At 36.0% G+C, this 15,555-nt stretch overlaps 1 protein-coding gene across 2 annotated transcripts; it reads right to left on the bottom strand.

Moving 5' to 3' along the window:
• Nucleotides 1-1,065: 1,065 nt before the first annotated feature.
• LOC117407465 (chromatin assembly factor 1 subunit B-like) lies at nt 1,066-14,271 on the bottom strand. 2 transcript variants are annotated; one of them, XM_034012534.3, is made up of 15 exons: nt 14,104-14,271; nt 13,151-13,252; nt 12,694-12,829; nt 11,930-12,062; nt 10,879-10,996; nt 10,220-10,323; nt 9,934-10,030; nt 9,131-9,215; nt 8,838-8,931; nt 7,017-7,086; nt 6,691-6,782; nt 6,298-6,457; nt 2,815-3,255; nt 2,080-2,165; nt 1,066-1,746 (listed from the first exon to the last, which is right to left on the bottom strand). In XM_034012534.3, exons 3-15 carry the CDS (start codon nt 12,817-12,819, stop codon nt 1,586-1,588), a joined length of 1,767 nt encoding a protein of 588 aa, XP_033868425.2. In that variant the 5' UTR covers nt 12,820-12,829; nt 13,151-13,252; nt 14,104-14,271; the 3' UTR covers nt 1,066-1,585. The 2 variants fall into 2 exon arrangements, with proteins under 2 accessions (XP_033868425.2, XP_033868424.2); XM_034012533.3 differs by lacking the exon at nt 13,151-13,252 and having other exon boundaries at nt 14,104-14,269.
• Nucleotides 14,272-15,555: the final 1,284 nt, after the last annotated feature.

Here is a 15,555-nt window from a genome sequence, read left to right on the forward strand (position 1 = left end):
CATAAGAATGAAAACTTCTCTATCCTGGCTGGTAGATTTTATATCCTATTTAGCTCTTACATTTCTAGATGCAGCATAGGACTTGAAATGATTTTTTCCTAGTACATTTAATTTAGAAATGATTACCTGAACATCTATTCTGCCTGGCATAAAGTCCAATAAATTATATATAAAATGTATCAAAGAATCAAAGAAATCAATTCACCTTATATATGAGAGCTTCTGACCTGTGCCAGGGTGCAGGAGTATCAATAGTCCCTTCCTGTCCTTTTTATAAGGAAGTTGTGCAAAAAAAAACTGATCAGTTGAAGTTCTATGCCCAAATTAGATTTGTGAATAACTATATCTGTTTTGTACAATAAAAAGATTTTTAGATTCAAAATGTTACCACTAAACTTTATGAAACTAGTGAAATACAACACAGGACTTTGATGTAGACGATTGACTTTTTTTTTGGCAGGGAATTTATACTTTCTCTACAAATAACTAACATAAGTTGTGACATGTACTTACCACCTATTTAAATACCATTTTGTTTTCCACTTACTAAGAAAAACATAATTTACACAATTTTGCAAACAAAAATAAAAGCAGCACAGACAACTGTCTTAAAAATACGCTGAATCCAGGGATGCAAGTCTCAACTAGTGTCAGAGTAACAACACCCTGTGTTTGTGAATTTTTTGTACCCGATATTGGATTACATAAAGCTTGAAAATGGAATTCAATCTGGATGTGGCTGATTACTCATCTCAAATCCAGCAGACATCAGTGCCATCATATATAATGGCATTTATACATATATAATCTCTATCTCTTGCCTACAAATATCCTTTGTCTTTCAAACAAGAAAGGAATATGAAATAAAGGCATCGCTGCAAACCTTTTGTACACATGCTTACCTTCATCAACTTCACCCAGACAATTTGGTGCAGTCCCCACCCCACCTCCCACCAAACCACCCATTTACAATTGAACAATACAAGGGGTCATGCAGTCATTTTAAGCTACATACTAGAGATGCCATTGTGCAACTGTAGTCTCATTCATAAAATCCACAGAAACTGCAAGTGTTAATAGTTTTATATGGAGGGGGAAAAAAGCATAATTCAAGACACAGACATTTTAAACCATTGTCCTCAGAATATAAAAGTTTAAAATCCCTGTCTTTTTCACAAGTTATATACATTTTTCTTTCATTTGTAAACTGCAAGTTTATCTTGTTTTTCAAAATATCCAAATGTGCCGTTAGCAGCAAGGGCCCAAAACAGCAGCATATTATTTCAGACAGCTACAATACTTAAGATTGAAAGAAAATATACAAAATAATATCCCCAATACATATTTATACAAAAATGCACATTAAAACCCTTAACAGCAAACACGTTACCTCATGATTTCAAATAACCCCCAAAAAAGAATTAAAAAAAGGGCCAGGTGACAGCATTTCAAGTGAAGAGTTCTGTTTTTTCTTTCTTTTTTTGTTGTAATAAACAAGTTTTGGCAACCTGTATTCAAGGAAGTGCAAAGTACATGTTTGAGTCTCAGTATAAGAAATTAGCCAGTGTCTCTGTTCTTTGACAGTTCACTTGGTTTCAGGATCGTTGGGTTGTTGTTGCTGCGTGGTGTTCTTGCTGCTCTCAGCGTGGTGTCGGTCGGGGGTCCCAGAGACCGTGAACTCCTCTGTCTTGGGCCTCTTCGGCTCTGGAGGCTTACAGAGCGGATCAGCTGGTGGGGACGGTCTCTCTATAATCAACAAAGATATACTTCATTAACAATCCTCTGAAATCATTACACAAATAAAAAGAGGATTTGGAATTCAAATTAATGGAAATATGCTGCTTCACCATTTAAAAAAGATGCCATCTGCAGATAACTTGAAAACTACACCACTTGGACTGGAAAATGGTTTATGGAAAAGGGTTAATAAAAGATCCAAAACAAACAATCACACAAGTAAAAGTGAGGATATTGAAGCTAAGTCTTAACATTAAAATTCAGGCATGAAAGTAGTAAAGTGCATATGAACTAGAAATAAAAAAGCACATTTAACCTGGAGCATAAGACTGAATTACTAACCATGTTTTGCCTTTTCTGTAGAAGGTGGTGTAGAAATCACGGTATTAGACAGCACTGGAGATCCAACAGGGGTCAGTGCTATTCTTCTAACGACATTAAGAAATACAAAGAGTAAGAAATTCAAAAAATAAAACACATGTGTCTATACTACAAATCTTTAAAACAGACAAAATTACTATTATTATTTAGTAGACGCTAAATGACTAGCAGACGTCTCATCCGAAGGACGGAGCACAAGGTGGTTAAGTGACTTGCTCAGGGTCACACAGTGAGTCAGTTGCTAGAAGAAAAAAAAAAACGAACAAGCAGCCCTTGACTAAGCACTGGACCACCAAGCCGCCCTCAGTTACAGTCGCAGACAAAAGTATTGGCACCCTACGCCATAATTCAAGGTAACAGATTAAGGACAAGAATTTAGTAAACTTTAACCACTTTAATAACAAAATACACAATTTCTAATAAATTAACAAATATATTTAATGTATTTAATTTAAAAGTATTCATTCATAACAAAAAATTACTGGCACCCCTCCCATGATAATTCTTAACCAGTTACATCTTGTTGGTGAAACCTGGGCCCATTCTGTCTTGCATATTTCCTTTAGTAACAGGTCAGATAGATTGGATACACAATGCTTGGCTACATGTAAGATTATCAGTTAATGGGATGAACTCTGCATTTGAGCACAGTGTTGTGCTGATGTTTTCTTGTATGTGTACATCCCATGTTTTTACCTGGGTGTGGGCCCTGTCGGAGTGCTAGGTTTGCTCCAGGCCGCCAGTGTGTTGAGAGTGATCCTCCGGGGCTGGCTGCCTTTGCCACTCAGGGGCTTCATGTCTTCAGAAGCAGGAGTGCTTGGGACTGCCTTGGTGCTGACAGGGGTGGAGGGGGTATCCTTCCCTGACACAGTTCTGGATGGAGTCCCCTCCAGCAAGGGGCTAGGAACACTAATATCGCTGCTCCTGCCACTCACTGGGCTGGCTTCCACTGACTTAGGCACTGGTGATGCGGTCCTCTGTACTTTCTTTATCTTTTTCTCCACCGCTGCACCTGGGGTCTGCATTTCAAATACAGGCTTCTGCTTCAGAGGGGTTCCCAGCTCTCCATTTTCAAAAGTTACAAAGGAACAGTACCCGTCTGTGGAGGACACAGCCAGGAAGGAACCATCCTTGGACCTGTTTTTTAAAAATAAATAAATAAATAAAGAATTACACTTTGTTCAAACCCACGCTGATCAATTCCATGAAAGAGATAAGTCTGTTAATCTAATAAAGCAAGTCATCAAGATCAGCCTACTCATTTTTTGTGACAATTGGTATGTCTTAATACAATGAATTATCTGCAGATCACATTGTGTGTGGATATTCGTTCCCCAAGATGAACATTAATATCAGCGTTCTGTTCCGACTGATGCAAATCTTTGCATCTCTGTATTGCTCTTACTGAGCTCACCTGTAACTCAAGGCCCTTGAGGACCTGCCACTTCTCCCACTTACTGTGAGTATTAACCAATTATAAATGTACTGAATGTAAAATTACTGTAATTTGTAAGGTGTTTTTATTTTTAATTCACTTGAAAGAGAAGGCACAGTGATTTTTCAGTTTAGTTTTTTTCTTCTTGTTCTTCAGTTTTGTTTGCTACAATTTGCTTTGTTTTTGCAATGGTGAAACAATATTTGGCTCTGCTAACACAGACACATAAAACAGTAGTTCTACAATTCTATGGTTATGGCATGGAAAGAACTCATGCAGTAACAAGTCAGTAAAGAAGGCAGACTAGTAAAAATGGGAGAGAGTTCTGATTCTCTCAAAAACTCCTTAAACCTAGTGAACAACTCTCAAACCAACAACATGTGTAAAAACTATATTTGTGTAGCTCTGTGTGTGTTTGTGGGCACTTGACCTTGCTGTAACCAAGAATTTTGGACCTTCACTAAAATAATTGAGTACCCCTGGTGTACACTGTAGAGCCAAGGCGGCTTCTTTCAGCCTTCTGTGTTTGGAGAGTGGGGGATGCTTTATATTACTATAGCAGTAAGGAATACAATATTACCATTTCTTTATTTATTTGCATCAGTGCAGTATCTCAACAGTTTCTTTTTATATATTTTTGGACATTTTTTTTCTGGTTTAAAATATTTTGGGAGCGTGTCGGTCGACTTGGAAAGGAAGAGCACAAGAAAGCATTTTTTTGTTTAGTTTAAAATCATTGGCGAGAGATAGAGATATATAAACAGATAGATAGACATATATATATATAGATAGATAGAGAGATGGAGATATTATATTCCATCTGCAGCTTTGGAATAAAAAAGTTATATATATATATTAGAGCTGGGATAATTAATCGAGTCGTGGCGATTATTTTAATACTCGATCTTTTTGGTATTCGAGTAATCGCCTTAATATATGCATAAGGTATATTAGCAGCTACATTCATGCGAGGTGCATCCTCAAATAATAATTCAGATCAGCTGTTCACTCTGTCTGATCTAGGCAGGAATACTGAACAACACATCGCTATTACTGATTTGGTTGAGAGAGTGAAGGCGATATATTAGTAAAAGATGACAAAAAAAAAAAAAAAACTTAGGCCTATGTAGAAAAAAATGAAGATGAGTTTTTTTGTTTTGTGTTTAAAAAAAAAAAAAAACCACACACATACGTCTTCTGGTATCCTGTGACTATCCCTGTTCTCTCTGTTAGATAAATAAAACCTGTTTGCATCAAATTGCAAGTCAGACTTATTTCTTCAATAATACCCACGCAACCCTATTCGAAACATGATTTTGCTAATGTGTCGGTACTTCTTTATTGTTATTTTACAAGCAGCAGCATTGTCGCAATATTGTTTAGAACCTCTATCCTCCCGCAAGAACGTAACAATGTTGTTGTTACGTTAGCAAAGCGCTTTCATTGGGCGAAAAATTTAATGAAACAAAACAGTCTGTAAAACCTTTTTGTGGCGACATGTTGAGAGTGGCAAGCGGGAACACAGCAATATGGCGGATGCACATAGCAATACTGTTACTAGTGGCATAAAGTCACCCAACATCAATGTGAAAGACTGGTGGAGAGCATGCCAAGACGCATGAAAGCTGTGCTTGAAAATCAGGGTTATTCCACAAAATATTGATTTCTGAACTCTTCCTAAGTTAAAACATTAGTATTGTGTTGTTTAAAAATGAATATGAACTTATTTTCTTTGCATTATTCGAGGTCTGACAACACTGCATCTTTTTTGTTATTTTGACCAGTTGTCATTTTCTGCAAATAAATGCTCTAAATGACAATATTTTTATTTGGAATTTGGGAGAAATGTTATCAGTAGTTTATAGAATAAGACAAAAATGTTCATTTTCCCCAAACACATACCTATAAATAGTAAAACCAGAGAAACTGATAATTTTGCAGTGGTCTCAATTTTTTCCAGAGCTGTATGTGTATATATATATATATATATATATATATATATATATATATATATATATATATATATATATATATAAATCACATACACACGTACGTTCTGTTTGTGTTTATTTGCATCACAGCCATATTGCTTGTGGTCAATAAAGCAAATAAGAATTAGTTTTATTGTAAGACCAAGTTTTTGTACAGTAGTTCAAAGTAACATTACAGTGAAGATGTAAGGCTGTAGTTAATGCATATCCCATAAGTTAGCATTTAAGTATGTACAGCTCTGGCCAAAAGTTTAGCACCACCTAGAATTTTAGGATGGAGACAATTTAAAAAAACATCAACAATTTTAAAGAAACTAGAAAATGATACCGCAAGCCGTAATAGTACAGTATTTCATGTTGGATTTCAAAATGTCACATTTTCCAATTGTTGTCAGTTGTTCTTTAAGTATATGGAAAACTACAAAGCTGTATGTAATTCAATATGCTAATGCAACATTATTAAGCAGGTTTGATTAGACTTTATGAAGCAAAATTAGTTAATTCTATAGGGTGATGCAAAACTTTTGGCCATAGCTGTACATTTATTGAAAAGTACACGACTTCAAGGTAATGTTTTTACATGGTGTCTAAACTAGAGAGCAAATTACTCATGACCCAAAACCTTATCTAGAGCTCTATCTATATTCTATCTATATTCTATCTATATTCTTTTTTTTTAAATCGCTTGACAGGCCTTTTTTAAATTTATATTATGATAGATAGATAGATAGAAACCTAATAAAATCTACTCACCAGGTGACGTCACTGAGAGTGTGATAGTGGATATTTGAAATGTAACCAAAGGGGATGGATTGCTGAGTATCGTACAGGAACACTGAATCTTCAGAAGCAACTGCAAACACCAGCCGATAGGGCAGGTTAAAAACATTAGGCTGTTTCTGTGAGGAATCATCTATGGGGTAAAAAAAAAAAAAAAACACATCACACATCAGCACAAGTTATTTAATACATGAGAAATCAGTGAAAAAAAATATATATATATGTAGGTAACAATTCCTCACTTCATACAAAACGTGACGAGGATTTGGTTCTCACACACATACTTTTGCAAGTTTCTCAAGAACCTGATGAACCTTCACTACTAGCAAGTAACACATTGCCTCTCAATGACTGCTGACATAGTACCTTTGTTGAACGAAGATCTCAGTTCAAAGAAGACAGGACAGCAGCGTACAGCCAGAGTTGCCTTGGCAGGGCATGGAAGGTGAGCTATAGGCCTGGAAAAGAAGGCACAGAAGACAGTATGTAAAGGAACTTTCCATTTGGCATGCCCTTCCTCCTTTAAAAATACAGAAACAACAAAGTAAATCCAGCTTATTTTTTTGTATCTAGCATTATCAGTACACAGAACAGATCCTGGTTACACCATGGCAAAACCTTAAATTCCAGTTCATTAAAAAATTGATCTATCTATAAATCTATATGGGGAAATTGGGGGCTAAAAAACATACCTTTTCAAGTTTTTCCGTGAGAAAACATATGTTGTGTTTGTGACATTTTCTCCTGCTTCAACACACCCAGCTGTAAAAAAAAATAATAAAACAATCAATCAATTACTTTTTCCAGGAGGTGCCTGTCACATACAGGACATGAGGCAGTTTCTCAAGAAGGATTATTAGAACTGCCAGAAACTGCTGAATATACTATGTGCTTGTCACTTGAATGTGCGACACAAAAAAAAAACAAAAAAAAAACACACAAACACACACGTCTCAAGCCTGCCATTTAAGTTACTTTGACCTCACCTCTTTTTGCAACAGGACTGCGACAGGCGACCCAATAATGTTAATTAACCGATTCAGGGGTTCTATTGTGTTTTGTAAATTAAGGTCACCAAACCAGATTTTTATTCAATGCCCCGTTCTGTTGGTCACTGAATAAAGTATTTAATGTAATGGATACCACTTATACTGGAATTGTTTTGAGGGATTAGAATAAATCTGTGTCCAACTGCAAATAAATCATTTCATAGCATGTGATGAGGTCTGTATCATTGATATGGCCAGAGGTTATAAAAATGTGGCAGTGAATGGTATTATTTGTTTTTTATAGAGGTAATAGAACATAGCTTTAAAAATCAAGGAATACAGCCGTGGAACAAACATTAAGTAGGGCTGTATTAGAAGGTTCGTTCTCTAGCCAGGAATTCGAAGATTGTTTTAAACCTCCGAAGGTTCGTCAGACGCCATTCACGTACTGTATGTTTTTCTGTTAACAGAAATCGTTTGACCATGTGTGAATACTATAAAAATCACACATTAAATGTCACTTGCATGCAAAATTCGATCTTTTGATTCATATAATGCATATTACTTAAACAAAAGTTGTATTAAAATCCACTACCAAATCATTATATGTAGTAACTCTACATGGCATGCTGTCAAAGATGGAGCAGGGTATATTATGCCAAAGCACTGGGTGGGGTACCTATAGTGGTTGTAGTGCTTCAGTAAAATATTTACTAAATATCAAGTGTACAAGACAGTGTAAGAAAAGTGCTATGGTAGAATATGTTTGAAACATACAAAATATACGCCAACACTAATAATTTTAATTGATAAAACTGAGCACTTTTTTTGTTAAATGCCAAGACAACCAAAAAAAAAAAAAAAGGTTGAATACAAACTGTGCAAGTGTTTGTTGATGTATCATGGAGGCACATCCAATCTCTGGGGTTACTTTACAATCATAAGTTCATATTATTATTATTATTTTTATTATTTAGTAGTAGCAGCAGTAGTAGTAAAATGTGACTGAGACTGATAACCTGCTTGGAACGGTGACTTAAATGAAGTTTGTTTTGCCTAAGTCTGCTGCAGTTAGTGCTGCTGCAATTCAAGCTTACGTGCAAGCAGCATCAATTACGTGTAAATAAACAACGTGTATTTTCATGTCAATTATAAAAACATGATTACTGTTCTATAACATAGTCTTAAACTACATATGAATGTTTTAAATAAACAAGTAGCTATGGTGACGTCACCAGTACATTATGCAAAGTAGCACCATCGAAGGTTCGAACCTTCCTTCGGTAATGTGATCCGAACCTTCGAAGGTCAAATGTACCCTTCGTTGCAGCCCTAAAATTAAGACAAGCTCAAACTGTACTCTCTTTTGCCAGAGGATTAAAAAAAAAAAAGTTGCAAGCTGCAATGGCTTATTAGACATTTGCATTTGTAGTAGCAGATATAGAAGTTATTTCAAGCTCCCATCACAGGGTTGCTTAGTAATGCAGCATACAGAGGAATAAAACCCACACATTTTGCCAATACCTGGGACAAGAAGCAAGGACCCATCTGGTGTGAAAGTGAGTCTACGGAAGAAAGACCTCATGCTGTCATCGTGGAACATTCGATAATTTTTCACCTGTAAAACCACAGACAGAATTGGAATCAAACATTAAGTGTGGGCTTCTATTTCAGAATGTGACTAAATACCCCTGAAAAATTACAGTAAGGAATATACTAGTGTTTGGACTGTTTAGGGGTCAACACTGTTCAGTCTTAAAGGACGAGGATGGTTTTATGCCAAGGGCAATCTGGTATGTGAAACAAAAACTACTTGCCTCTCCTTCTGTCGCTGCCCCAGATAACATCTTACTGACACTGTAGGTCTTTTTTCTGGTCTGTGTGCTGTAAACCCTCATTACCCTAGGCAAACATAGGTTAGCAAGCAGATACAGTGTGAATGTAGCAACATAACGACTTAATGCTATATTCAAGAGGTTAAAACTATCATTACACAACAAAAAAAATTAAGCTGCTAGGCCAACGTTTACTGTCTCTGAAATGACCAGAGTGTAACACATGGCAATGAAACAGTACAAAAAGAATTACATTTTATTCACCTACAGCTATAGCCAAAAGTTTTGCATCACCTTAGAATTAACTAATTTTGCTTCACAATGTCGAATGAAACCTGCTGAACAATGTTATGTTAACGTATTAAATTATATACCAGTTTGTTGTTTTCCATATACTTAATCAAAAACTGACAAATTGAAAAATGTGACATTTTGAAATCCAACATGAAATACTGTACTACTATTATGGCTTCTGGTAGACTTTTTCTAATCAAATTTTTTTTTGATTACATGATGTTAAATACAATATCTAAATTATCTATCTATCTATCTATATATTTTTTTGTTTCATTGTCTCAATCCTAAAATTCTAGGTGATGCAATACTTTTGGCCATAGCTGTAGAGAACCATGTACTAAACAGAAGCCAATGTGTGAGAGAGTTAATTATGTACTGCACACACACCAACAGAAGAGTGCCAATAAAATAGTTTTGCACTGAAGTACAAAGACTAGATGAGAAAGGAGAGCAACTAGTTGTAAATGATTAGCAGTCACTGACGATACCTGTCACAGCTGAGGGTAGCGATGTACTGTCCCAGGGGGTCCCAGGTAACTCCCTGCACATAGCTCTTGTGCTCATTAAAAACAGTCATTTTCTGTCCTGAAAAGATTAGAACAGTAGAGATAGAAAAATAGTTCAAATTCTTATTTTGAATGTTAATATTTTGAAGTACTAGTTCCTATTGAACTCAAAAACACCCTACAAGATATGATTTTCAGATAATTTAGTATTTATAGCAAGATTTACAATGACCGTGCGTATAAAGATTGTACATGGTATTAAAATCACCTTTATTGACATCCCACATAATTGCAGTATTGTCCACAGATCCAGAGACCATGAAGTTCCCATCAGCTGTCCAAGAGATATCATACACATCTTCTATGTGACCTCTGTATTAAGATGAAAGCATTATCTGTTTGCATGCCAAAAACTGAAATCTACAGAATTATATACATATACACACACAGTGCCTTGCAAAAGTATTCAGACCCCTGACCAATTCTCTCATATTACTGAATTACAAATGGTACATTTCAGTTTTTTATTTTTCTTAAAAATATTTCCCAACATAAAACCAATGTTACCTTACAATAATTGATTTTGAGTTTCAGTGTTTAAAATAAAATAGAACGAAATTTCAATGTACCATTTGTAAATCAGTAATACGAGAGAAATGGTCAGGGGTCTGAATACTTTAAGGAACTATATATATAAGAATAAGGAGCTTCAAATTACATTAATATTTTTTATTTTAAAAGCTGTTTCATGATTTTTGCAATAAAAAAAATAAGTAGTTTGTTTGCTGATGTGTTCAGGTGGTTTGAACTCTCAGTTCTGGAACTTCTATTGAGTTCTGGTTGCCTGCCACAGTAGTAATCTAGATTTGATCATCCAAAGTGTCTTTATATCAGCAAGGTGACACTAGCTGCCTCATTGATCCTTACCGCAGTGTTTTGACGACAGTCCAATATTCTTTGTTGAGCTGAGCATCTTCATCCTCTTGGAAGGCTGGCTGCTCTGGCTCCTTGCTGTCATTGAGCTTCCAAAGCAAAATTGCAGCATCTACATATAAATATGTGCAGAACAGCACACAAATAAGTCAGTTTATAGGGTATGATTTGAAAATGCATTTTACATTAAAATACATTAACAAGTTGTTATTTCTGTTTTTTGTTGCCAAGTTCTTCAAGCAGCACTAGAGGGCTCCCGACACTTGCATGGCTTTCCTGAAGAAATAAGAGTTGAAGGATTTGGAGCAAGATAGTGGGGACCTACACAGATGAAGAAATCTTGTAATTTTGACAATTGAAAAGTAAGATCTTATTAACTTAATCAATTCATCACTTTAGAACTGCCAATTACAGTGCTTTCATGTGTATATGAACTTAGAAATTAGCCTTTGAATTAGGAATTTAAAAAAATTCACAACAGTCATGGCTGTGTGGGATAATATCTTGCTGTTGGAAGCAGCATATTTTTTTTAATGACAAGGTAAACAGTGACTGTAATATTAACACTTAGTGGTGCAATCTGACAAGATGGGTGAAAGTACTGTGGTAAACCATATTACTGATATTATCAACATTAATGAAAATGTGGATTAACATTATCATGACCCAATCCCTTCATTTAACAAATGCCATTAATAAAGTAAAATTGCACTTAAATGAGACATATACTGCATATAGAAGGGAATAGGACTCCCACTGCATACCACAGATGAATTTCTACCTTCAGCTGAATTAAACAGAGCTGAGCCGTTTTCATGTCAAGCACAGGTGTGGAAAAATATCATTACACTGAAAAGGTTTGATTATACTCTATTAACACTACCAAAAAAAGTGTGATCAACACATTGAAAAGATGATTGTGAATGACAACCACTTTTTCAACACGTGTTGATGGTGCATTATTAAAGGTAGTTTGAAACGGGTATATGGATAGTATTGTTTTAAAATTGTGTTTAAAAAAGAAAATTCATTTTTCCTTCCTTACCATCCCCTCCAGATGCCAGGAGCTCAGTGCTAGGGGAAAACCGCACCACGTTCACAGCTTTAGAGTGGCGGGCCAGGTTAGACAGGAACTCCACAATGGCCTTTCCGTCAGGTCCCTTTTCAATCTTCCACATCTGTGAAGGCAAATACGCTTTTTAATAGAGAAAAGAAACAAGATTTAAAAAAATAATGCTATGCAAATAGATTTCTCACTTAATCCTATAAATCAATCTCTGCACTGATGCAAATGTAACAGTTCTCTTTTGAAGGAAGTAGTCCACACAGACATTTGCCACCCACTTGAGTTTAGGTGATTATTAAATGTGAGTGGCAGAATCTGGATACATGCACATAACTACCTGCTAGTATCTGTTTCTTGGCATTGTAAGCTATGGCTCGTTCCTGCTCAAGTGCACCAAATTCTTGGCCAGTGTTTCAACCATTTGTGGAAACTGTATTTTAGGGAAGTCACTGCCTTAAGACACTGAGCAACCCCCATTGGTGCACTTGAGCTGAATTAACAGAGTTTTTAGAGCCAGATACTTGTAGACTGTTTTCAGATATATAATTATAGAGCACACCCAAGAATCTCTGGCGTCTGCTAAGAAAAATAATAAAATAATAATAAAATAATAATAATAATAATAATAATAATAATATTTACCCCAGCCTTTCTCCCTTTAATCACCTTAAATACATAATAATAATAACAATAACAATAACAATAACAATAACAATAATAATAATAATAATAATAATACTTGCCCGAACTGTGGTGTCCACACCTGCAGTGGCCAACCGGTTGATTTTGCCATCAGCTCCATGCTGGAAGTCAATGCTGTACACAGGTTCTTTATTATGCCATGCTATTTCACAAGTGATAACCTTCATTCTGTTTCACCTGCAACAAATATGTAAAGCTCTCAGCTTAAATACAGCAAAACATATCATCCCATCCCTGTGCCTGTCAGATGTGGCCAGTACTGTCACAGAGCAGTCAGGTTACTGTTAGTGTTTAAACAAAAAAAAAAGTTATTATATTTGCACATCTGTATGCATCCTTGCAGAACCAACATTTGTATATATGGGCACTGTTTCCCCCTACATGAAGGCCATAAGTCTGTTGTCTGCTCTGTCTTGTAAATGGTTACGGGCTCAACCATCCTCTTCTTAGTAGCAGGGAATACAAAGACTGCAATTCTCATTGTTGTTTATAACTTACATTGTGTGCTCATGCAACTGCCCGTCGATCCTTGAGCCCTGGGTTTGAAACTGACTTGGTACACTCAAGTGTTGGTCTCAAAGATATAGACAATGGATGGATCTGGAGACAGTTAGTCCTATTCAGTTAATCAACATGGATGAAATCTGATGACTTCAATATGCAGCACAGCCAATCTGATCCCATGCACACCAAAAATGTAAACTTGTAAAATGTAGTTTTTGTTCTGACGATACATTTCATTTCTGTAGGCTACCAGTATATTTCTTAAACACATTTTAGTTTTAATAACTACTAAAGGATTAGAGTTTGTGTTAACATGGGGAAACATGGTCCAGACTGGTAATGTCAGCGAAATTGTGTGTAGTACAAAACTCCACAATGCCTATACAACGCAATTCGTGTGGCCTTCCTTACACAAATTAAAACACACATTACTGTGAATTACAACATGTCAGGACTGTACGTAACCAGACGGTATCCGTGAAGTTGAAGGAGCACAGAATCGTTCACTAAGATAACGCAAAATACAACTATCACTCTATAAATCAATGTAAATGCAAAAAAATACAAACCGGTGTGTGACGTTTAAGTGTATTATCTCGACCATAAAAAAAAACAAACGGACCGTCTGTCATACCTGGACCTGCTAACACAAGCTATCAAAATTAAACGTTATAGGGATAGCTTTTCAATCTAAAACTGACATTTACTGACAGATATTGAGGTTAATAGTAATAATTATGAATACTAAATCTGAACAAAAATAAAATGTATTTTCTCGCCTATGTGCAGAGTATGCTGCTGCTGACACAAACAGTGAACGCATTTTGTTCTACGTCTCAAAGTTAAAACATACATATAGGTTTTTCTTATCCCTGTTGTCCAGTATTCTTTAGTACCGTTAAGTGTGTAAAAACCACAAATATAAAGTGACAGGTTAATAAACTCACCCAGTTCAAGAGCTCTCTAACCCTTCCTGTACTTTCCCTGATCCGCAGAAATTCTAAACAAAATTGGTTTCCCGCGCGCGCAGACCCCCGTTTGTCTGCTTTCTGAGAAAACCCGGTCAAAGAGCTGTAAAGCGGCGCAGCAGAGCCAAGGGTATGAAATACTGCACAGCCCCACCTACTGCACTGGAAGAGTCACTGGATTCACTAAAAAGTTCATGTTATTTAATATCTTTAACTAACCGCCACTTTAATTAAAAACATAAAACCCAACCCATATAGTCGTAGTACCCCACCAAACTGTAAAAATGTCCAAACAGCAACGTAAGCAGGTTCTAGGATGTATTGACCAAGTAGCCTTACACAAGTACACACAACAAAGCTGATCTATGACATTTAGTCTGGGGGACCATATTTTGCGTGACAACTTGATTCTTTCAATGAAGGACTGTATTGCTTAGTTTAAAGTTTTTGCACAGGCTGGGCCATTCACCTTGCTCTTTCTCAATATGATTACACACAGTGTATCAGAATTCACACATCTCCTAACACGGCATTGGCTAATGCAGGCTTTACTAAAATATAACGGGTATACACAGATACTTGAAAACGAACAACAGAAAAGTACAATAAAGTCTGTTATGCTATACATGATGCCTATGGTACTTGTGTTGCGCTAACCCTCAGAACACGGCTGGCCAGCCCTGGTCCTGAAGAGCCACATCCAGCAGGTTCTATAGGTAATCCTTAAATTATCAATGTATTTAATTTCTGAAGAATGTAATTTGTTGATCAATTTAGCAAGTTAAATTGTTCAATTAAATCAGGAGTGGTCAGCTCTGGTCCATGAGAGCTGCAGGGGGTTCAAGTTTTTGTTCCAAATTATCTCTAAATTACTTAATTGAACAAATTACTAAAATTGAAAAAAAAAACTGCTTAACTAGTCAAAATTAAATTGTTCCAAGTCTTTAGAAATTGATGATTAAGGGTTACCTATAAAACTTGCTGGATTGTGGCTCTCCAGGACCAGGCTTGGCCATCTCTACTCTATAAAGATACAATCCCAAAACCTGCAGGTTGCTAATACCATTCAGTCCCCAAATGGCAGAAAGCTTTTTTTTAAATAATAATAATAATAATTGTAATATAACTATATATTTGCCAGTACTGTGCCACTATTTCAATGGAAACTGCTAAACTAAACTACATGTATTAAGTTGCTCTGTGGTGTTTTGAGATCATTCAGCTGTCAAGGGGTCTGCTAATTAAAGTGACTGTTGTGCATTATCTGTGAATTCAATATTATAATGTTCACCCTATGCTGTTGTCCCCCATGATGATCATGCATCTTTCCACAGGGCTGCATGTGTGAAAGCATGGTTTGAAGAGCATGATACAATTGAAACAATCCAGCAAATGCTAGTGTTTTCTGACCTCTGTGAGACTTGACAAGAA

The sequence above is a fragment of the Acipenser ruthenus genome, chromosome 8, assembly GCF_902713425.1.
Source record: "Acipenser ruthenus chromosome 8, fAciRut3.2 maternal haplotype, whole genome shotgun sequence".
NCBI classification, from domain to species: Eukaryota; Metazoa; Chordata; class Actinopteri; order Acipenseriformes; family Acipenseridae; genus Acipenser; species Acipenser ruthenus.

Excerpts from the sequence above, each read along its gene's own strand:
- LOC117407465 (XM_034012534.3), bottom strand. The coding sequence starts at position 12,819 with ATGAAGGTTATCACTTGTGAAATAGCATGGCATAATAAAGAACCTGTG. Across the intron at positions 10,031-10,219 it reads TATGTGGGATGTCAATAAAG|GACAGAAAATGACTGTTTTT; the intron begins GTGATTTTAATA and ends TAATCTTTTCAG. Across the intron at positions 3,256-6,297 it reads ACTCTCAGTGACGTCACCTG|GTCCAAGGATGGTTCCTTCC; the intron begins GTGAGTAGATTT and ends TTTAAAAAACAG.